This window comes from Ptychodera flava, chromosome 20 (assembly GCF_041260155.1).
Source record: "Ptychodera flava strain L36383 chromosome 20, AS_Pfla_20210202, whole genome shotgun sequence".
Lineage (NCBI taxonomy): Eukaryota > Metazoa > Hemichordata > Enteropneusta > Ptychoderidae > Ptychodera > Ptychodera flava.
Window position 1 is genome coordinate 14,800,806 of NC_091947.1, and position 25,155 is coordinate 14,825,960.

At 37.9% G+C, this 25,155-nt stretch overlaps 1 protein-coding gene across 1 annotated transcript in view; it reads right to left on the reverse strand.

The window, feature by feature from the left end:
- The window catches only part of LOC139120124 (neuronal acetylcholine receptor subunit alpha-10-like), a 73,921-nt gene that overhangs the window by 21,533 nt on the left and 27,233 nt on the right, over positions 1 to 25,155 (reverse strand). Inside the window, exon 2 of the mRNA XM_070684227.1 lies at positions 24,350 to 24,526. Coding sequence (XP_070540328.1) covers positions 24,350 to 24,431 — 82 coding nt within the window. The 5' untranslated portion in view covers positions 24,432 to 24,526. The remainder of the gene's footprint in view (positions 1 to 24,349; positions 24,527 to 25,155) is intronic.

Here is a 25,155-nt window from a genome sequence, read left to right on the forward strand (position 1 = left end):
TATTGTGTTCTCCCCAATAGCATTGTGCAAGACTGCGAATAGATCACGTCTCCATCGATTCATGTCAGTTATTCACATTTAAGTACCCTAACAGTGTTTATGGTACTATAAAAACTTGGATGGTTTTCCTTTTTCCCAGGGTGTTCATTTGTTATCTGCCACGATGAGCAAGATGAACGGTAGCTCAGATAATGTGCTTTAAATCATTTCTGTATAATTAAGCTATGTATTGAGATAGATAAAACAGAGAAAACAAAATTACCGAAAGAAATATGATACTCAGTCACCAGTTAGCATTGCCGTTAAATACACTTTGCTTGTGGGGCAACTTTCCGAGGCAAATAAGGTATAGTGCTTAAATCACGCGCCGATTAATATCTTGTCTTGTTATTGAAAGCAAACGCAAATTATTGGCGGAATTTTGCGAAGTTCGTCTACAAAAATCTTCTGATTTCGATGAGTAATTCTCAAGACTTGCTAGCATTACTGTCAATGATCCTGATGAGATCAGGAAAGCTCCTTTTCCAGTGACTTGATGCGTTGGGTATTCATAAGGCGTAATCTAAAAAGTATAGGAATGGGGTTTAAAGTAATTTAGGATTGGTATATTACAGCGGCAAACAGCGGGATTTTAATATTTTAATGGTCAGGGGACGGAATGAATATGATGTCGTTGTTTATTGTTGTTAGCGTAAAAACATTTCGGTTCCAACGTGCATTTTGTCTAACGAATTGCTTCAAAAGCAAATTCATGTTTTACGCTGTTCTTATCTGTGGCCATCGGGGTTACTTGCCGCGCACGGTGCAAGATATGCGTACGCTCCCGTATTTATACAGTCATAGTGTATTTGGTGTTTTCCCGGCGTGCGCAGTAGAGGTTTGCTAGCATTGAACAGTGAAGCCATAGCTCCCTATCCTGTGGCTTTTCACTGAATTAATTTTTCCCCTTAATCTTGCCACTGCACAGGTTGTGATTATCACTGATTAGATATCCGACTAACGTTGACCTCTGTAACCCTATTAGGTGTGAGGTAATACGGTTTATAGAAAAGCGTCGGTCCGGATCTCTCCTTGCTGTATCACAATAACAATGTAATCTTGCTAATCACGCCAAATCATCGTTTCTCGCTGTTCAAACGCAAGTGATTGCTTCATTTAGTGAACAAACTACATCAGCTCTGCGGGATTTCTATATAGTTTTGTTATTGCAGAATCCGTGACAGCGTGAGATGCAACATGGCAACCGTGACCTCTGACCCGAATCTTAATTATGCTCCTGTTTCTTGCTGTCATACCTAAAACTCATCCCCTTGTAGTCGATTAAAGCACCGATATGTAAAAGCATATGGTCGATGCCTATTGTCAAAATTTGAAATATTTTTAAATGTCAAAATCGATTCATGCAGAATAAATTATATATTCTCTAAAAATTATTATTTTAATGATTTTCTGAAACATATTCTTTAGGCGTTTATCTCATTGACGGAGGTTTTCTTTAATCACTCAGCTGGGGGGTCTGATATGACACCCTTGGTAGGTCAACAAAAGCTATCGAGTAAAATCTGCATTCACTTACATCCTTTCTAACTCAAGCGCAATAAGCAGGCGGCCGCAAATAATTAGGCAAACGCATTTGCATGGTAATATACACGGAAATTAAAGACTAATATTGGAAAGCCTTTCGACACGATTGAGCAAAGCAATTAATAACAATTTTAATGCCATTAAGTCTAACCATGTGCTGAAGAAACACTGGTCCACTTATCGATGCATTAGTGACCAAGGGCCAGGCCACGGATATGGAAACGTCGTAATTTGTCTATATTATCAAAGTGTGCTTTCAGATAGCCCTACTTCTTAATCTGACAACTTTCCTGTAAAAAAGCACTTTTTAAAAGAACTCTTTGGACGCTCTACGTTTCGCCATGAGGCTACAGGACCTTTTCGCAAATTTGAGAAATTATTCAGAGCTCTGAACTAGCAAATTCCTCGGAACTAATGTTTTCAAATTAATTTACTAGTATCATTACGTACGCGTATCGACCCTGTTCGCAATTTTATGATATCAAGACGGCTGTTGGCTATTTCAAAAAACAATTACTTGTTCAGCCGTACAGGGATTTAGGAAAAATCAAACATTTATGAGATTTTATTTAAACAAACTTTTCCTATTCAAGGAAAATTATTTCCTCAGATAATATAACTTGATTGAGTTGTTGGGCGTTCATTTCGCTCGTATTATTTTTATCAATGTGTTCTGGTAACGAGATGATTATTAAATTATAACACGCTGATTTGCAATTATATTTGTGGATGTTCCGTACAATTGAAGTGTCATTATGAATAATGTACCGGTCATTTGAACATGTATCATTGTCCGGTAATAGCTTCTATCGTCAATAGATTCGTTAGCAGGCAGTATTGTTGTTTAGTTATTTCACTTGCAGTTTTGAAACACCGGGGTGTCATTCTCCTTGAATGATGACTGCAGCTGGGCGCTGATGTGGTCACCCATCCCAACTTGTGGTCGGCGAACATCAATAGTCGTGGATTTCATACAAGGCATATGGGTTATCGAGACATTGGACAACACGTGTCGCATGATCGATGTTGTTTGTTCGGAGTTTACTAGTCATATCATGAGACCCGATGAGCCGCTGGCGATCGAGTTGTTAAAAAAAATCCAAGACGAGAGTTCACAACCCGTGATTCTTATCATGGCTATGGATACGGCTCTCCCAAATTTCAATCAAATCGGTTTGACATCAATAGCCAGCAGACATGCCGTGACTGCCAACCAATGTATTAAAACTTGATTCAAAGACTTCCATTAGTGCATTACAGTAAGTATAGCCACATATACAGGAAGGGATAAAAATACCTATGTAGTATGCGAAAGACACATCCGTTGGACTTACATGTATTACGATATCACCTTAGTCGTCTAACTCTGTAATTTGCTGATGGCGATTCCATTGTTGGCGCTTCACATCATAACGGACAAAAAAGTTACTCTCTTTCCTTGGACTTCCAGTAAATAAACAGAAATTAACTTGCTTAATACTGAATTTATTTCGAGTGAGTGAAATTAGTCCTGGTCTTGTTATGAAACGGGTGTATGTGCCTGTCACTGTCTTAAGTTAAATGTTATACATGGAGACGGAAACACACTGATGTCACTTTTTAGAAGACTGCTTGATTACGACTTGGATTCACAACCAGCTGTGCTTGGAAATTGTGCATCTGATGAATAATTTTTCCCGAAAGGGCGTTTGCAATTTCCTATATTCTCGTGGATTGACCCCCGCATTCGCACAGGATATAAAGAAGTCTCCGACCTGAAATATGCCTCCAACTATCTCCAAGTGTCGGCGCGTTCGTTGCTTTAATGGCATTTTTACTCTCACAAATCTATCGCGGTTCTTACAGTCAATATTTTCAGTACCCTATTAGCCCCTTCAAAATTGCTGTTTAAATTTCTGTGTTAAGAGAGAGAATGTCGGCCGTAAATTAATTGGAATTAGTGCGGCTTCCAAGATCAAGGCCCTTTCAATTTATTTGGTTTACAGACCCTAGCTGGGAGAAGCTTTCAAGCGGAATGCTTAATTCTCATATACGTCAACTTACACAAAACCTAACAGATTAGTCGTCCTATTAATTTGTAGCCGCTTATAGCTGCATACTTCATGCAAATTGAATTCTATCGAAGCAAGAATGCCTGGGGCCACTGAAATGGTACAAATAATAGAATTACCATTGACCTAGCCGCTTTTCAATCAAGTGACGTCCTGTCTTAGCCGAAAAAATCTAAGGTTGGAATAACCTTTAGAAGTGCTATTCTTAGGATTAAATTCACGGGCAAGTTTGATAAGATATTCCAGAGCACCGTGACCTTCTTCCTTCACCCTATTGCTAAGTTAGTAGCGGGCGTTGGAATTAAAACGAGCTATAGTAAATAGTGTTAGTTTGTTCAAGTTCATCTCTTTATTGTAAATTTTAGCAGTGACAATTTTGTTGATGTTTCGTAATTCGCAACCTTAATATTAATCTTTGCACCAATTTTGAAGATTATGACAGTTGTTTGAGAAAGTATTAACGTGTGGTTACGTTTGTAGTTAACATGAATGTATTACAGTATGTATGTATGTATGTATGTATGTATGTATGTATGTATGTATGTATGTATGTATGTATGTATGTATGTATGTATGTATGTGTGTATGTATGTATGTATGTATGTATGTATGTATGTATGTATGTATGTATGTATGTATGTATGTATGTATGTAGGTGTGTATGTATGTATGTATGTATGTATGTATGTATGTATGTATGTATGTATGTATGTATGTATGTATGTATGTATGTATGTATGTATGTATGTATGTATGTATGTATGTATGTATGTATGTATGTACGTATGTATGTATCAATGCATGCATGCATGCATGTACGTACGTACGTAGTACGTACGTACGGACGGACGGACGGACGGGTGGATGGATGGATGGACGGACGGGTGGGTGGATGGATGGATGGAGGATGAGGATGGTGGGTGGGTGGGGTGGATGGATATATGTAGAGCGGTAGATCATGTAGGGAGGTTGGTAGGTATATGTAAGTATGTAAGCGGGTAGGTAGGTAGTTAGATATGTATTATCCATGCAATACCTCTATTATATACATGTATGCATCAAAATATGTATCTATGTATACGTATAGATGCACATTTGTACGTATGGATACGGTCTCTTCTTTTCTAATTCTGTATGGAGATTAATTACAAGTTGTTCAGAACACGTCGGTAATTGAGACGCCAGACCAATAAGTGTAGGTTAATTTAAACATGAAACCGACAAACGATTGAGTTAATCAAGAACGTCACTTAGACAAACACCGACCGGGCCATGGATACGTTAATAACAATAAGAATATTGAAATTGATTTACGAGATTGTTTAAGAACGAGCATGATATGTACATGTACTCGCTGTATTTGTTTAACGAGTCAGTTATTAATAACATAATTGCGATATATAAATAGCTTGCAAGAGCTGTGTTTGATATGATTGGACAAATCCTATTATTAATTCATAGTAACTGTTAGAGTGGAGTACTGTGTACAGTGCAAAATGGCTAGTGTGTGTGCATTTCAGTCATTGCATACCAGATATAATACTTTTTTGTTTTGCTTTTTTTTTGCATTGTGAGAACTATACATAAGTGAGAAATTGTTATACCGAAACATTTGAAAGTTATGGCGTGCACGAATTACTATCTCGTGCGCACAAGATAAAAATTACTTTTTTCTTTCAAAAATGTCCCTTATGGGCTTTCATAGAAATTTATCCACCCGGATGGAAATGATTTTGAATGCTTTGCCATCGATCTTGAGAATCTATTTCCTTCATTAAGCAAAAGATGACTTTTATTACCAAGGTGACAAGAGTTATTCGACGCATGCGTGCTGCATATCTGTGAACAGTAGGAGTGGTCGATAAAAGAATTGTGCTGTATGGATGTTCTTGGATTTAACGAACTTGATATAATTCCCTACAAGTTTAATTACATCGCGTAAATCGTGTTGCAAAATGAAGTCGAGTGTTCAAACTTTCTCAGAGTGTTGATTGCGCTTCCTTGTAACATTCAGATTTGTCGTAAATTTGCTGATTATGCACTTTAGAATTACATACATGTGCAAGTGCGTAGGAGTAATTCAAATGTGAAAATTAATCGGCGAATTCTGATTTGCATCTTTGTAGTTCGTCGAGTCGTACATTGAAAAAAATAATTCAGAGTTTTCCAAGTTGATGAAAGGAAGATTACTGTTGAATGTATTTTAGTTTTCACACACCTAACACTTGCGTCGTCACATCCAATGTTAATCACACGCCTTTTTTATCTACATGTCATCTGTAATTACTTCTATTCACCCGTAGGATTTATTCATTTGAGTGTGTTGAGATGAATTCCTTTCATCTACTTCATCTGAACACCTTAACCCAATCTCACACTTTGCATAACATTTCTTCAGTTCCAACATCGTATGACATGGGAAGTTATATCAAGATATTGAAATCGAGAAAACTCAGGGTGTGTTGATGGAAAAACGATAAGTGCATGTGTATAGTCTAATCATTTCTACGTTTATACAGCATAGATTGCTGCCTTGTTTTCATTTATCAGAATGTGATTTCTGATAGAAGTAAGTTCCATCGTTGAAATGCCGCGTTGGGCATTCGACGATGAAGTGAATCATCATCAAACACAGATAGTGCATCCGATGTAATTTTACTACCTGAGCTACCTATGGCTTCTCAGCTGTAAGTGCAAAATAGTCCGTACATTCCTCTCCTCCTAAATTGCCATTGCTACAAAGTAAACAGGAAACTTTAATTTTAACATTTTTTGAAAGCGTAAATGGCATTGTATGCATGTTACTGGTTGCATGCATGTTACTGGTTGAAATTTTGATGGAATATTTCTTATCAGATATGACAGAGAAAACCCCTTATACTATATATTTCAACAAACAGTAAATCTTAATTATTATGATAGCAATAGATTACTCAAAGGATGAAGGGTTACATATTTGGAGGAAAACTCAGTTTTGATGTAAATAATAAAAATGTATTTTTGCCACAAACTTGACGCTACCCCGTGAAATTTATTTGATATTACATTTGAAACTGGAGTTAATAGAGCAAAAAAGTGTTTTTATTCTGCATTATCTACTCTCATAAGTCCTTGCGAAATCACTGTTATAAGCAATATGAGTTTATAGCCGAACAGGATTGTCGCTTTCTCGTACCGTGTCGTACATTACCGAATGAAATGTGAAAGTTTATCACGATTTGACCCTGCCAGTATGGATTTATATTCTTTTGAAATCTTCAAAGGGAAGCGGGTGAACATAAAGTCAAGAAATCGGGTAATTTGCACAAATTTGCATAGATGTACACTTCCTTCGCATACAACTTTCAATCGTTCGTCAAATAAAAAAGTGAACCTTGCCAATATATCAATCTGCGGGTAACCAATTACTGAAAATTGAAGGATTTTTTTTGCATAAAGTGATATAGGACAACCAAAAGCGCCGCATAACGTGCGAATTCAACTTAAGATTTCCTTGGAAAACTGGAAAATATATCCTGTAACAATGAGTGCAGTATATCGAATGTATGTAAAGTGGAACGCAGTGGCGGTGTAGAGTGCTGTTGAGTTGTCGACACTTATTGACTGATTGGTTTCTTTGAACTCATGAATTAAACAGAATGATGAGATCAGCGGCTTCCTAATGGAAATTATAGCGCTGCGTCGACAACTGTTACAAATTTAAGAATTGGAAAAATTCATAGGTTTCAATGACTGATATGCAAAAGATTTTATTGGACAAATGTTGTATTCTAGAACTCGCGATTGGTATCCAGGCTACATCAGTCAGTGTCTCTGCCTGACTCAGTTTTCTCGAAAAGGAGATGGGACGACAGCGAGATGTAAAAGGCATTCTTTCCCTTTTAGAACGGTAAATGAATTTAATGCCTTACACATTAAAATCTTATGTAAGGTATAAAAGCAATTATGGATCTCGCCCCTACTTGAATTGAATCGTGGAGCAAACACCAGATCGATCACGTTGGGACTTGTGACACCGTGTTAAACATTCTATATTTTCATGAATTCAAAATAGTGCGTTTATTCGAATCGTGTCATGATCTAAAAAGTTGGGTACCTTTGACTACTTTTGTTCTGAATTAAGCACAGGCAAGTCCATGGAGATCAATCATTCCCTAGAATTGCGGGATTGAGTCGCGATATTTTTGCTGTGGTATCCTCGCCCGCCTATAGGTTTCAGCTTTCAATTGCCACAGGTATAGTTTAGTATAGTTTTATGGACCTCTTACCGGCTAAGCATTGATATGAGTCACAGATGTAGCGCCTACAATAATGCCCAACATTGATATCGTAATTTCAATCACAAAAAATAACGCTTCAAATTGATAAGTGGGTTGGCCACAATATTACGCAATAGGACATGATAATTAATATCCGTTCTTCATTACAGAAACAATTATCATAAGAATAATCAGATGGTGGCCTTAGTCTTAAAAATTGGCGTATATTCTGTCCTCGAGGAAGGCAGCTTATACACAAATAAAACAATATATAACTTTTCGAAATTTAATCGTTTGTTTAAGTTACTTTCCTGCACATTTTCAATCATGATCTTTGTCGGGCACGTTGCATTAATCATCACTTATCTATCTGTACAGAAAGACAAGCTAGCTTTTGTACATGTTCGATCAGACGCCATATGGTGTTCTGGAGAACAAAGCACGACCACGTGTACCAACTACAACTTCAATGTGACTGAGTGGCAATCTGGTGTTAATCGACTCGTCATATGATAGCCAATGCCATTTCAAACTGTCACTCTTCGACAAGAGACAGAGTAACAGATAGCACAACCATGGGACAGGGAAATTAAACTCTTGTGTTCGATGAAATGGAGTATTTCGCACAGGCGATGCACTATCTTCGCAAGTTCGATGGCAATCACCTCGAAGCACTTAACTAAGATTTTGTCGAGTAAAAACCTTTCTGGAAAAACTCCATTTCCTGGAATACTGCGTTCCCAAAAGACAGGTGCACTATACAGAGATATGGGTACTCGTTATTTTTGAAAGCTTATATCTGGCTTGGTTTATCGACTTTCATTTAGGGTGTCTTTACTGTGTTATCACGTGTTGTCTATCATGGGGCAGGGCCTTTTGAATTTCCCCCTTTTTGATGTCGGATGACTTGGACATACATTTGCATACCTAGATGAATATGTTATCTTAAAGATTTTAACCGAAAATATCTGTGGCATTATTCATAACGTGGAAACATGAAAGTGATTGCGGGCCACTGTTGACGGTAACGGCAACCATTTCGCCTCCGTTTCTCTCATTTGATCCAAGAAAAACTCAACACCTTCCGCAGCTATTTTTCATGCACTGTGCATCTGTCGACCAGGTTCCTTTTTAAAGCATATTTGTTTTCAGCGAACCATGAATTTTGACTACCTTTCCTAAAGGAACAAAAGGTAGTAACTTTGGTCATTTTTGTTCAGAAAATAACTGCATGCTGTTTTTGTTGTTGTTGTTGTTGTTGTTGTTGTTGTTGTTGTTGTTGATCTTCATCAGGTATGCTGTAGCACAGCGTGACGTATTAGCCTTACAAACTCAACGCGTTTGAACACGATATGCAATGTTATCGGGAACAAATTCGGGTCCGGACTATAAATGTCAGTTGTCAACAACATTACCGGGACATTGACATATGCAGGCTGGATTGACAAGTTGGACACTTCACATTTCGATATGAATTTTGTAGTGGAATAAGAAACTACGGCTGCAACATATCACAAGCTAATGGACCTTCAGTCAGTTGAAAGTTTCTTTAGGGAAATTCTGCTTCTTGCTGTTGGATGACTTTCCTTTGCGTCACGTGTGACAAGAGGCGCATGGCTTCGCTGCATGCATGTATTTCACTCCGCATGAGTTGAAGTTCATTTCGCTGTCGTCACTGAAGTAGGACACGGGCAATCAATCTACCCCATCGTGCTAAACACACAAAACCAAGTACGACTGATTTCCACTCTCCAATTAGGCCTATACTTTAACCCAAAACAATAACCGTGGCCCGAAACGATGCAATTACCATCTTACGTTTTACAACAAATCAACATTACTTACCCTATGCTTAATGACTTCACTTTTACTGAATTCATGTTTTTTTCAATTTCGGCATTACAAATTTCAGCTTAAACAGCGCACTCCATTTCCGGCATGAAAAATACAGTTAATGTAAACCTTGAACAAATGGAACTAAAGTTCCGCGAAATCGACAAAATCAGGTATCCATGACAACGGAAATTGACCGACAGCTTACAGCGGTGACAGTATGATTGTGCGCGAAACGTTGCCTTGAACGGAATTTCCATTTAACATGTATATTTCACACGCCTCAGAACTACTCTCTGTCAATGGCAACGAAACCAATAAAACCGTTTTCTCAATCTGACACTATAACACTCTTGCAAACGTGTTACTGCCTTATAACGCCAGATGAACTTTGGGATTAAGTTATCCACATCAATTGCTAGCAATAATGTTACCAGATTGAAATTTCATGAGAAAATGTTGGTAAAATTAGAACCGGTAATTTCGCTAGATTGAATCCCTCGGTGACGTATGCAATTTAGAGTTACGTACTGAAAACGTGGCGAGATTAACAGCTAATACGGTGCTCTGACGGACAGCTCTCGCTTTCCAGGGCATGATTTTTTTCCAGGTGATATGGAATTAAAAATATTCCTGTAGTCGTGAGATTATAAGTTTCGCGGTAAGACTAGGATATCAATATGTACCTTATCACCGGCAGTAGTACAGAAACCTTGTGGTGGAAAAACTTTAAACTAGATCTTTATTCACTATGGTGCACACATTCTCGCGTGGGCGTAAAGCCAATAAATGACAAACAGTATATTGCAGAGTATTTAGAATTGGTTTTCTAAATTGAAATCGCGAAATCGCCACTTGCACATGCAGACAAGCCCATCTGAGCTATAGAGAGTCATATATTTTAAGTTTTAATACTGCTTTAAAAGATTGTTTCTTGGATTAAGACGACTAAGCTTAAGAACTTAGACCGGTAGAAACAGTCAATAAGTTTGACTTTAGATATCTCATTCACTTTATTACATTTTTCGTTTTTTGATAGACATTTTCTTGATGACGATCAGGAATGACCATGATCCCATATTCAGGTACATACTCTCAATAAAGACGAATACTTATGCTAAAGTGCTGTAATGAATACAAAATGTCATTTTACGAGAGGAGACGCGTAATTCAGTTATCAGTTCCGTTATCAATAAATAGGACTGTCGAACCAATTGATGGTCATTAAATAGATTTACAGCCACTCTAGGCATTTACATGTTCCAATTTTACACTAGTCCATTATGAGAATATTGTGCGTTCCATATATATGTACATGTACATGAACGTAAGTACGCGTTCACGTATGTAAGAATGTATGTAGGTATAGGTACAATGTAGGTAGGTAGGTAGGTAGGTAGGTAGGTAGGTAGGTAGGTGGTTGGGTAGGTGGGTAGGTAGGTGGCTGGGTGGGTGGGTAGGTAGATGGTGGGTAGGTAGGTAGGTAGGTAGGAAGGTAGGTAGGTAGGTAGGTAGGTAGGTAGGTAGGTAGGTAGGTAGGTAGGTAGGTAGGAAGGTAGGTAGGTAGGTAGGTAGGTAGGTAGGTAGGTAGGTAGGTAGGTAGGTAGGTAGGTAGGTAGGGTAGGTAGGTAGGTAGGTATTGTAGGGTAGGTAGGTAGGTAGGTAGGTAGGTAGGTAGGTAGGTAGGTAGGTAGGTAAGGGAGGGAGGGAGGGAGGGAGGGAGGTAGGGAGGTAAGTAGGTAAGTAGGTAGGTAGGTAGGTACAGATGGATGGGTGGATGTGATCCTACAGCTTCAGTACTCACTGAATAACAAAATCATAAAATCGATAATACCCGGCGAATAAACAAGCAGACTCGTTTCTGGATGTCATTGTATACATTAAACAGCAGATGATCATTCGATACAACAATTGATTGTGAACTTTGGCATTGGGTACACACAGAACACACAACTCATGGCCAGGATTCCTGGATTAAGTAGTCTCATCCAGTCATTATGTGAAAGGCTCCTAATAAGGGGAAGAAGTGCCCATAAGGAGAGACGGTATCATAAAACCTGGCTTTTTTCCATTAGTACAATGGGATGACATACCATGATAACATCGGAGAAAATATTTCAAGTCAGAGTCGATAGCGTATAAAAAATGAAAAATATCCATTATTTTCGGTAAACTTTCAAAAAATAACGGTGTTTCATCAAAGATGATAAAACATCACTTTTCTCCGCTCTTCTGATAAACAATAACCTAGTTTTCTTTAAAATTTGAATTTGACTGACTTAGAGACAACTGTCATGAGCTGTAAGTGAATGTGTCATTTTGATAGAGTCCCTGTAAAGGCAAGAAGAGACTAACTAAAGGGTTAATGCATGTTCCGCTGAACAAGCGATTTCTAACAATCATTAGTGATTATAAAACGTCTGGCTCAAATGTTACCCTTTGTGCGGAGTGCTATCTGACGTCATATCCACTTAGCATGGCTTAATGGAGGTTGTAGGCTGGTTCAAAGAAAACAATTATTCAATCTGACAGTATATCTTAATGCATGTGTTATTTGTCATGGGTACAAACGGATAACCATCTCCTGTAAAGACACTTGTCGATGCTTAATCTGCAGTGCGACAAAGATGGTTTGGAATGAGCAAATGGATGGCGGTGTAGTGATTTTGCGCTGAGTTTTTAATACAGCATTTCGTGCTCGTTAAATAATGCGTAGGAGCATTAGTTTGCTCAAAATGATTCTATGAATTTAGAGCATACATGATCTCATTTAAAGAACCCTTGGCTCTGTCATGTTCAATTATAAGGGTTTGTGGTTTATGTTAGGCTATTGAGCTCGCAGCTGTTTGAAGTGTCTATCAAGTGAACTTGAACTTTAAAAAATTCGTTTGGTGTCATGTCCAACAACAACGTCGAAGCGCGAGAGAATGTTTTAGTGTTAAAGCAAGGGGGCGTTCCGTATGTGGCTGTGCGTACGGGACCCATACGACGGGTGTGTTGCTATGCAAAACATATCCCTAACATCATTGTGCATAATTATCCAAAATTTTGAAATGGCAGCTTTACCGAAACTGGTGACGATGGTCGAAGCACTTTCATGTTTAAACACGACCAAAGCTTAAGGTTATTTGGCAAAGTCTTGCAGTAATTGGAAAAGCTACAAAACTGGTGAACTTTCAACATGCGTCAAATGCTGGATTTGCTTCACATTTTTTCGACATTCATCACCACTTTCTGGGAAGAGGCAATGTTTGTAAACAAGAAAGTCGATCGGCAGTGGACGGGACGAAACTCCCCCCCCTCCTTTTAACTCAGGAAGACAACCTCATACACTTTCCAGTAATTAGCGATATCGAAACAACTGCACATTTTTATTCTGAGCCTGAGTCACTAAACGTACGAATGCGTGTCTCGTCACATCTCTCGTGGGAACCCCCTTCGTTATCGCTTAGAATCATTGATCATATCATCATGACTAAATGAAAATGACGTGTTTGATAGTGCCTGCTTAACGAATCAGAAGACCGATAGGCAGAGGTCTCAGCGGGCATCTTAAACAGTTAGATATCCCTGTCGCTGTAACATTACAAATTGCTCTCACACAGCTTACGTCGGATATAAAATAGCCCCATATTTCAAAGTTGATAAAGTCCGTCAGGCGGATTATCGTTTTCACTTGCGGGCTTTCTGCCTTATAGTTTGCAAGTTATCACCCTGTCCGAGATTAAAGTATTATGATAAGGCAATTAATAAGGCAAGTGAACGATAAACCGAACGGGTCAGCGCTCATTGACTTCACACACAGAAAACAGTAAATTCACCGTGAAAGGAAGAGTCAGTTTACTTGGTACGCCAGGGATCCGTCGAATACATAACATATGACAAACCGTGTTCATTTTAACGTCCGTCTGGGTGAGCCAATGACGGGGAGGTCGAAATGTTGTTCGCTTGAGAGAAGAAGAGGTGATTGAAATTTGACAGCGTGAGGATGTTGGAGTGAATTCGATAATACAATTAAGAAAATCCAATATAAAGTATTCCTTTAGATAACCTGGATGATTCCAATAACATGTTCAAATTAGTTTAGCACGGTTTGAATGCGAGGGCTTGCACAACTTAATTAGATGACGTTTCCGCAATTTTGTGTAGTAGTTAAACTTGAGTCTGTGTTATTGAGTTAGCGTTGTCACTGATACACTTCAGGAAAAAATTTACCGAAATAATACAATCAAATCAAATCTTACAAAAGGTATGCTAATTTTCCCGAGTGATATTCATACTATGAAATCACTCCATGGCGTAATAAATAAGGTTTAACCGTGAGAATATTAATATTATTTCAGCTTCGATTGGACCGGATGCTTGATCGATCAGTAGCTGTAATGTACTGTGAGAAAGGTTGGAAAGTTAATACAAAACATCTCCCTTATTTATGATACAGGTTGGTCGAGGACTAGCCATCTTATGCGACACTAACGCGACTTCATCGATTATCTTACACTCTGATTATTCTGAAAAGCAACACAAACGAAAACTTTGTTCAATGACATCACGTTTAGTCATACTCCTATCTCCATTACTGTTCTTGCTCAGTTGTGTGATGTCGATAGCGAGTACATGTTAATACTTATTCGGGTTAATTTTTCAATATTTTTCCTGGGATAATAATATCTTCAACTGTGATTAAAACATATCCATGCGACAGGGCTAAATTCCCCCCTAAAAATATCATTTGTACACTGTAAACATTGAATTACAGATTTCCAATTATTCATCACATAAGTTTAACAAAGCAATATTGCTTGTACATGTATTTGTTACATGTAGGTTTAAAACAATCATCAGGAAGCTATATGTCCTGAAATGTTTCAAAATTAATTTTATTTTTTCCGAATTTAGAGTTAAACAGCTGCTGTTATTTATACTGTATCGGAACTAGATATAACGTGTTTATTAATCGTCCTCCAGTTGTTTGGTTTTTAGGCGAGTCTCTCCAGTTAACTGATACTTTTCGAATCGGTGCGATCTTTACTATATAGTATTTTCTGTTGCTTTTCCCGTGATCGTTATTGTTCTAGCGTTTCATATACTTGTAAGTCTCAAATAAAAATAATAGCGTGAGACCAGTCATAGTTTTTACGTTACTATATGTTGCTTTGATCGTATAAATGCGAGAGCTTTTTACGCGGTTTTCCTTGTAAAATCTACGTGAGCGTTTACAAACGCATGCTGGGGCACAACGTGATGCTGTCTAGCCGAAATGTCCGGGAATTAATCACAGGATGTGTCTGTCTATCGTTCAAACGTCTCGCCCATCGACAATATTCTCGTGAGTAGAGTGCGTGACCACTTATTGCTCTCAACCGAACAAAGGCAATCGAAAAGAACATTCCGCGGTGTTGCTCCTGGAGGTTTAATTCGCGGAGTACACGCTTCATCACGTTTCTCATACATGTACACTACTAAAAGGGATATGACAATATCTACATTGTGCGCAGAGTGTATAAAAGCCTTACACTGTTCGGTAATCTTTGGTCAGAGAATAAAGGATAATACCGCGACAAGCTGTATGCGCTCGCATATGTATGTATGTATATATGAATTGCGCTGCATGGTTCAATCTCATGCACGCTGAATGTGCCAACACTGGTATAACAACATTCAATTTACTTGGCATGATTGAGTTGAGGATGGGTTTGCCTGTTACTCCGCGCGGCGTGAAGATATCAAAGCTGTAGAATCGGATGAGCGGACACGTTGTATTGTTACACGTGTTCAATCATTTACAGATAAACCAGGAGGTAGCAATTTTTTTATATTTCACATGCTGGATTTGAAGTTAAGCTCACAGAGGATGCCGCCGCGCCGCCAGGATTTTTTTTCTGGGGCACATGCTTCCGTGATGTTTTCAGTGGAGATGATGCTCGTATCTTATAACAGGAAACTAAAAACAGTAAGAATCGATACAGTTGATTGATGGCCTTGAGAGAAAAGTCGTTGTGCAATGCACGGTTCACTTTTACTTTATGCTGTTTGTTGATCTCTTCTCAGTAAATGTCTGTCGATTGTCGTTTCTTTGCCTTCTTTGTATCTAGACTCTATCGCAGTATGGACGATGGTCAAAAGACGGAGTTCAGATACTAGAGTAGTCGGTTGTAGACCTAGGGCTCGAAAGTCGTTTTCAACCATCAAACATCAAACTTTGGGAGATGCCTGATATTTTGTTTAGGATGGGTGTGTGTATATATATATATATATATATATATATATATATATATATATATATATATATATATATATATATATATATATATATATATATATATATATATATATATATATATATATATATATAAACAGATTACTTCAAGTACAAAGTAATGAAATCTATTACTTAAGTTTCATGCATCCTGCAATCCTCAGATAGAATCTTCTATCTGAGGATTGCAGGATGCATGAAACTTAAGTAATAGATTTCATTACTTAATACTTGAAGTAATCTGTTTATTTATAACGCTCTGCTTAGCATTGAGCACTGTAATTTCCTACGAGGACATCTGTATACATATATATATATAGAGAGAGAGAAGAGAGAGAGAGAGGAGAGAGAGAGAGAGAGAGAGAGAGAGAGAGAGAGAGAGAGAGAGAGAGAGAGATAAAGATATATATATATATATATATATATATATATATATATATATATATATATATATATATATATATATATATATATATTGGGGTGACAGTGTGACACGCTATGTTTCTTCATACTCATGGAATAGAATTGACTCTATTCTACCTCACCCTGTGTGCATTAGCGTTTTGACAAAATATCTTCGTTTGTACTAAAGGGGGAAAAGATTGAAATGTTGAATAAGCCCACTGAGGTGTACTTTTTGATTAAACCGAAACCAGACAACAGAACCCAAGCTCTTCAATAGAAGCTTAATCGGAATATCCCCTAATAGATAAGGAGCGTTCAGCTAAGCTGGAAAACAATGTATTCATTTTATTGCAATCCGTTTTAGCTCCAAAGGGAGCACTCTTCCAATGAGAGTGGCGTCTACATGGATGCGGTTTATCCGGTGACACACCACAGTCGATGTTCATTTTTAGGTCTGCTGATAAATTGGGCAACCGTCGCGGCGACTTTTCAGCGGTAGGGGTGCGCAAAAAGAGGAGAACCGAGCGACAAGACACAATTACATAGCTTCAGACAAGTACCTATAGATTGAAGAAAGTAATAACCGAGTACCGTTTTTTAGTGGAGCGGGAGGCGGACATGTTGACGCCGGGAATCGGCTTTCCGTCAGGAATGGAAATGGCACCGTGATGGTTTATCTGCGGAGCAGGCTTGGTATTACACCCCTGGGGAGTTGACGGCGTATCTTTGAACTCTCAATCTGCTAGTGCAGTGCCAACGTGACAGAAGATACCTCTCTCCTGCCTATACATTTTAGCTGTTATTATTTAGAACTTTATCCATGCAATATTCAAGAGTTCAATTTGGCATTTAATCCTTTCTTGTCCCAGCCTTGACACAACCATATTGTTTTAAATGATGTTTTAGACCAAATGATAAAGTGTCCAGGGTAGAAGGTGCCTCGACAGACTTGACCTTGACAGCTTTTTGGTGAATTTTCCGCGATAGCGCCTCACTGTCTTGGCAGCTGAGAGCGAAATGCACTGTTGAGCTGTCCCCAAAATCCTTTAACGAGCTCGCCTGGAGTTTATTTTATGATATCAAAATTACTGCGCACTGGAATAACAACACGATGTGACAACATGTTTTCCAGTCTCTGCCATTGCTATTTATTCAAGCTCCAAGGGGAGATTGTCACCCCTATTCCATTCGGTGATAATGTTTCCATTTGAAATCTAAGATCCCCAGACAGTTTATACAACAGATCGTATCCATCTATCTATGGATCCGTATATAAATACATAAATGTATTTGGGTTAAGATGCGTTAGTCTACTTGTGTGAAGTGACAGCTTTCGGAGCTTTTGAGGACGAAAAGCTCGACAAACACAAAATACTTCTTGAGAAGTCCTCAGCGGTGTACTTAGCGATATCAGCCATTCACCAATAAATAAGTTTGGATGTCGTTGGTTCAACGAGTGAATGCAGACAACCAAAAGCACATGAATGCAATCATATGGCACGAAAGAATGTGTAGTTATCTAAAAAACACATTTAAATGTTTGAATGTACAAGTGGCGAGGGCAGGAAGCGTAAGGGTCAGTCTCTCCCAATGTTAGGGTGGTAGTGACTATAACAGTATGTATATATATATATATATAATATATATATATATATATATATATATATATATATATATATATATATATATATATATATATATATATATATGTAATAATAGCTGTTATTCAAGTAACATTTATACTTGAAGTAATTTGTGTTATTATTTACAATGCTCTGATTTCCGCATCGAGCACTGTAATTTTCAAAGACGACATCTGATATATATATATATATATATATATATATATATATATATATATATATATATATATATATATATATATATATATATATATATATAACAGATATATATATATATATATATATATATATATATATATATATATATATATATATATTATATATATATATATATATATATATATATATATATATATATATATGCAAGTTCTTCACCGAGTACTTTACTTCCCAGGGTGAACACATGTACAGGCAGTACAATGTTGGCAAGTGAGTAGATACACGGGCAGGCACAGACAGAAAGACAGTGGCTAACTCTGCATAATTTAATTCTGATTACGCAGGGACTATACATATCAGGACGTGTCATCGGTTTATCTGGTTTAGTGGGTTTACGACTCCTCATCCTTTGAAGCGTGCACTTCAAGGACTTCGGGTATTTGTAAAGTTTTTACCTCATTTGCAACTTATGAAAATTTCATCGATTGCTGGCTGCTGTATGATCTCATATTAGAAGTCGGTTGACTCAGAGTCATAGTTCGAGTTTGAGCTATAACTTACGCATTGTCTATTCATTTGATGGTCCTTTAACAAATGAGTATTATTCCTGCCGTGTTGATGAGCACGTGAATAAGGCATGAGGGTGTTGATTTGTCAGGGGATTTCCAAGATTCCACCGACTGTATCAATTAATGAGCGGCTAAAGATTGATGAGCGGGCGCCGTCTTTGATATGCCAATGGCAGCTCTTTATCCTCCCAATCAATCCTTATAAGAGACTGTTGCTAATAGAAAGTTAAACAGTCATCGATTTCATGCTTGACTCCTACATAGCCGTCCCCAATGACAGTAAAAGGGTCGATTTGTTCCATTTTCTCGTATTTTAAGTTATCATAATATCACGTAGTGTAAACTGCTAAAATGTGAACAGCGTACTATATGTCTCTCCGGAGAAATCTCTTACGCTGATTAAACCGAGCAAGCTAAATCACCGAAAAAGACCAATCGACATTCCGTTACAAATTGATTATTCGTAGATTTAGAATCTTTCCAGAGTCAATGTTTTGATTGACTGGGGCGGCTAATCAATGAAATTTACAGTGCACAGTCAATAATTAAACGTGCTGTTCAGTGAGCCAAAATTCAATTTCCCGGGCCGTTGTTGTTTTTCAACTTTCTGAAAGGGACCCTGCCCCATAAAACCGATTCTTAAACTTTCTTCCGTGGTGAATTCATGAACTCAGGTGCACTCATTTTATTGTGGTACAAACTTCAATGCTTTGAAAAAAAAAACAGAGTTTAGACTATGACAGGGAGACAATGCAGAGTAAATTACATTACTTTCAAGTGCACCAACTCTGGTTTGAATTGTTCAGAATTTTGCAATGCGGATTCCTTTCACTGCCAATCAAATCCCGGAAACAGTAACGTCGTAGTTGTTGATTTGTTATCGGAAATACTAATTGAATTTCGATCTAGTCTTTCCTGATTTAACAGAATTTTAAACCTCCAAATTTTTTACATAAATCTTGATAGTAATTTTTTTACATAAATCTTGATAGTTAGGTTAACCCAGCTAAATTGTACTGGCAATATTCAAGTCGGATTAACAATAATCCCGTAGAGAAGTTTGCCTGATACCATTGGGTATATTGTTATTTCATTTATTAAGCTCATCAGATCAGATTTTTCGATGTATCTTATTAGCAAAACTTTTGGATTTTTTTCCGTGAGGTCTAGTCGTGACCTGAATCTCATTACTGGTCACCAATTAATCTGTACCCATCCGATTACTGCCCAGAATAAGCGCCTTCAGTTAAATGTAGTATTGTATCCAGAGTTTTTTTAATATATTAACAAGTACGCTAATTTATGCAATATTTGTACAACCTTTGCTGATTCGAAAATGAGAATTGCCCGATGATGAAATTTTTTCTTGTTGATTTTGGGTTTTAGAGAAACATCCAGTTTTTTCCCTAATTTTGAACTCTGAAAAGTCAACTTTCCTGCACTAAGCTTATTAAACTTTAGTTTTACATATCAAAATCAAGAATTACGAGAATGCAACGCAAGTTCATCGACATTTTTATCGGAAACCACCTTGGCGAGGAGTACATTCGCCTCCAATTTGACAAGTTCACAATGGATAATGGATACGGTAGAGAATGTCTAAACAATAACTTTTCCCCGTGTTGACGTGTCGTAATATTTTTGGAAATGACGAAGGATATTTGTCATGTATCTATATCAGATGGTATTTTTATGATTGTTAATTCTGAATTCTTCGTCATTGATTCGGTATGGATAACTTTCTAAATAGATATACCTAGATAGATGCGATATATATAGATAGACACATAAATGTGATGTGTAGAGACCTATAGATATAAGGACAGATAGATAGATAGATAGATAGATAGATAGATAGATAGATAGATAGATAGATAGATAGATAGATAGATAGATAGATAGATAGATAGATAGATAGATAGATAGATAGACATACAGACAGATAGATAGACATACAGACAGATAGATAGTAAACTATATTAACATCATTGTTTTGACGTAAAGATTGCATAATTAAATAATATCTACTTTTGAGAAACATTAATAGTACTTTTGACCGGTAGAAAGAGTAAAAGTGTATGAGATAGAATGTCAGATTCAAATTCTTAAAATGCGTTCGAAACTGAGAGCGGAATGACTATGTAGGTCGCGAAGACACTATCGCTTCCTGTTTACGTCAATGGCTGCTTAATTGGAGTAACGAATCCACACCAGGTAAGCCCAGCATGGTATGAACCACACTGGTAGCTCCGTGCAGAGGTAATGGATGGCGATGATCAAGACAGCGACGCATGCGTATTGTATACACGCGTATACACGGTACAAAATCGAAATGCATCGTCCTCATATACTTTGCTGGTATAGAGTTTACCGTGACAGCGCAGGGGGTAAAAAATGACAACTGTCTGTGAATCAAAGTGAATTAAATCTTAACGCCCTCCTTTCCAGCACGTTAGTATTTTCGCGTTTTTTTGTTTTTTTTTGTTTTTGTTTTTTTGAATTATTGCCATATATTGCAAAACGCGCGTACCCAAGTACCAGCTATAGTTGAAGCCACTTACTCTGCGAAAAGCATATAGCTATGATGCGTTAATACTCCACGTGAAACTCACGAGCGGCATTTTTAGTCTCGGTGGGAGGTAATCACCCCTGGTGGCAAGACACTTTCCACTTTGATACAGATCAAAAATTGATAACGTGACGTCAAAATGCATTCACCACAGTAGCACGATCGACACTCAGATACGACCTCGTCAGCAAACAAAGTTCGTTAATTAAAATACGGATTCACACATCATCCGGGTAATATCATTTTCTAGAAGGATACATTAGTTTTCCTGTTAAGTTATCCCCTTTCCGAAACCTTATCAGATCATGTTTTGCTCGCAAAGCATTCACTTTCTTGCATTCTAATTACTGTCTGATAAAATCACGCCCCTTGGGACCCTGTTAATGAGTGTTGTACTATCAGTTAAGGGGGATAAATTTAATTAATTTTAATTTGATTTAAACACTGTCACGTATTCATGACGACACCGTGTAGCTCTGTATACAGCTTCCGTTTCGCAATGTCATGAATCCATCGCATTTTGAGCCGTTTAAAGCCACGATTTATGTAAATCAAAAGATTCGACTTCAGAATAAATACTAATTGGTTTTTAGAGATCTTGATAGCAGTTTTTGCATGAAAATTGAGCTAATTTCGAAAATACTCGTAAGCTGCACCGCTCTGTGAGATATATCTGCGTGACGTCAACTCAGTCAGGTATAGAAAGTAATTTGTGATTACGAGGACAGCCGAATATTGTTTGCCGTATGATTATTTCAATGCCGACAACATTGGCCCAGGAGGTTAGCTCGGACGTGAACTTGAACCCAAGAAAAAGTGACGATCGCAAGTTGAACAGTTTGCCCATGGTTTTCGGATTCTGTAACCTTGCAACTATACCATCGATCTATTTTAACAATGGCGGTTTGGTTTGAAGGTAACTGCAAAACTGACGAACAACCAAAACCTGTTCCTCGTCTTACTAAATATCTGCGTATAAATTACGACTATTTTCTTAGGAAATAAATGAAAGCACCCCCTTGAGATAGCATTGAACTGCATTACGGTTCACCATGAACCCGCGCCCGTATTCCCCAAGAGTGACTGCGTCGACGGGCTCTGAAGAACGACGGCGTGTTACACACCGTGCTCCTGCTGCGTTCAACGTAAATACCCACACTTGTCAAACTTGACCGTAAGGCAGAAAGAGAGCTCGCTCATTTGCTTAACCATTTCCTCTTCTTCGATAATGTGTAAATTATATTATCCTTTGAATGATGCAGATTTAGCATATTGAAGTTCCTGTCTTTTATTCCCTTCCGTTTTGTACTGTCATGTTATTTTAATGGACTTTCCTATTTGTGTTTTAAAGGGTCCCTCTGAGAAATCCTATTTCTATCACGAAAGTAGAGAGGAAATCAATTTGATGTTGAAATTGGCTTTTATGCGAGAATGTATCGTCGGGACACTCGACGAACTCTTTCTCTGTTGCAGCATGGTTACTCTACCCCACAACCGTGGTTGAAGTGCCTTGGCTCAGTGACTGTTACATGGTGGATACTGTAACTATGAGCCTTTTTAGAATGGTCACTTGATCTTTATGCTAAACTAGCAGAACGCTGTATCTCGCCAATGGAGCTCAAACCACGAAAGAACATCACGTCTATATCCAGAAAACAAACACCTCGCACGAAGTCATTTAGAACTTGGGAAACCAAACACAAGACCAGAACGCATACTGTTCACTTTCACACTCTCGCTGAAACGGGAGGTTAAATTTGCAGACGGCGTTAAGAAAGATAACTGCGGAATAACATGAATAAAATCTGTTGAATCAATTGAGTTATATGCGTTGATCACGGTCGACATAACTGCTTGCATTTTTTCCATAAATCCTAGAACCTTTCTGCGCGTTTTCGGTTCTCTAAGCAATTAAAAACCGTGTGTGAATTTATTCAGTAAATCTTCTTTAGAATGAACAAAACGATAGTGAGACAATCTTAAAATACTTGATTGCCCAGTAATTCTACGTGTTTAAATTTTACAGTACACCTCTACAATTAATTTCTCCATCCCGAATTATTGGTGTCATGTTCGTGAGATAATCAACGAATTTTAAACTTCATGTTTTCAGATCGCAATAGTTCGTGTCAGAATACGGTCAGGCGCCGGATGGAAGTAATTTTGAACTGCAGCAAGGATACCTTGATTTAACAGAGCATTCGTCATGTTCGTAGCGCAAGTTACAGGTTACGCTAGGAATCAGATTTGTTTCGTCATCGGATTTGTGCCCCGTTAAAAAGGACGAATGGATCGACAGCTTGGCATGGGCAAAAACGTCAATGCCCGCTAGAAAATAACTACCGAATAAACAAAGTCATTCTGTATATAAATCAAGGCCGATCATTCTAATTTTAGCACTTGTGGACGAAACATGGCAGATACAATAAATTTTAACAACAAAAAAACATGCCAAGGCACGAACCATGACAATGAAATAGCATAATATGGAAAGTTTTTCCATCCGATAACCTCCCTCCTCCCTCATGTCAATCTCTCTCTCTCTCTCTCTCTCTCTCTCTCTCTCTCTCTCTCTCCTCTCTCTCTCTCTCTCTCTCTCTCTCTCTCTCTCTCTCTCTCTCTCTCTCTCTCTCTCAGTTGTGAACAGTTTATTACCTTTTCGAATGTCAATCAAAAAGTCATTTGAATTTCACTATAAAAATAGACTCCTTGTCAAAACTTTGTTATACTTTCAAGTTTTTCCAAGATTTTAAGAAAGAATTACAAACTGATTGCATTGATTTTTTTCATGTAGAGTTTCATTTGAATATTTTTTGCACATGGCGTTTTATTTCAGTGCTGCCTTGTTCGACGTATATGACGTGTGCCAAGTCGCACTCAGGCTGTCGAGAAGCATCGGGGTCCGTGAACTTCATCGCCGGAGAACTCTTTTCAAGGTATCGCCAAAGAGTCGTTCCACAGTGGAAGCCTAAAGTTCAAAATATTGTCAACAAAAGCTAAATAGTGTATTCACCTTACCTGAAAGTAAGTAACATAACGCCAGGGCGAGTACAGCAGGTATCTTCAGTAGGCAAACGCTGGAAACCCTCGGAACTACCATCACGAAGCAGTCGATGCGATGACCAGGCTGAGGGAACTGACAGCGATACGTGCGCAGTGGCTCTCTCCTATCTTGAAATGAGCACAGGGCAAGCTCTGCGAAACAGAGATACAATCATTGTCATTGAATCGTTCTGAGATCTAATGCGCCTGCGCAGTGCCAACTGATCTTTTACCACTCTCGTCTTCATTATCTGATCATCAGTATCGAGGCTATTGATGCAGTGAACCTAGTCTTGACGCGTTTGCATTTTTCAGTTAATTTAATTCACGTCGAACTTCCTGCTTTCTGACATGCTCGATAATGACAATGAATGGAGTTCCAAGGTTGAAATCGTATCAAATTCAACTACACGTTAAACGACTACAATGGCGACCATGTAATTAACAACCCTGGCCGCTAATCTATTTTGGGTATTACTCATGCAGATTTGGTGATTTATCACGTTCAAAACTTGATTCACTAACGAAAATATTTTAAAAAATGTTTCACGGGTATATTCACCTCTCGGACTAAATTTTATATACCCGCGAAACGTTGTTTTGGGTTATTTTTAAATTTTGAAATAAGTTCTAACTTTGACTATCTCGGCAAAATATTAACAGGCAAAACCCAAAAAAGAAGGGCGGAAGTTCAAATCGCAAACCCTTTGAAGAAAGCGAAAGTGTTCACTCCGCAATACTTTAAAAATAAGCGCGTGGACAAATTCGTCGAGAGATCATTA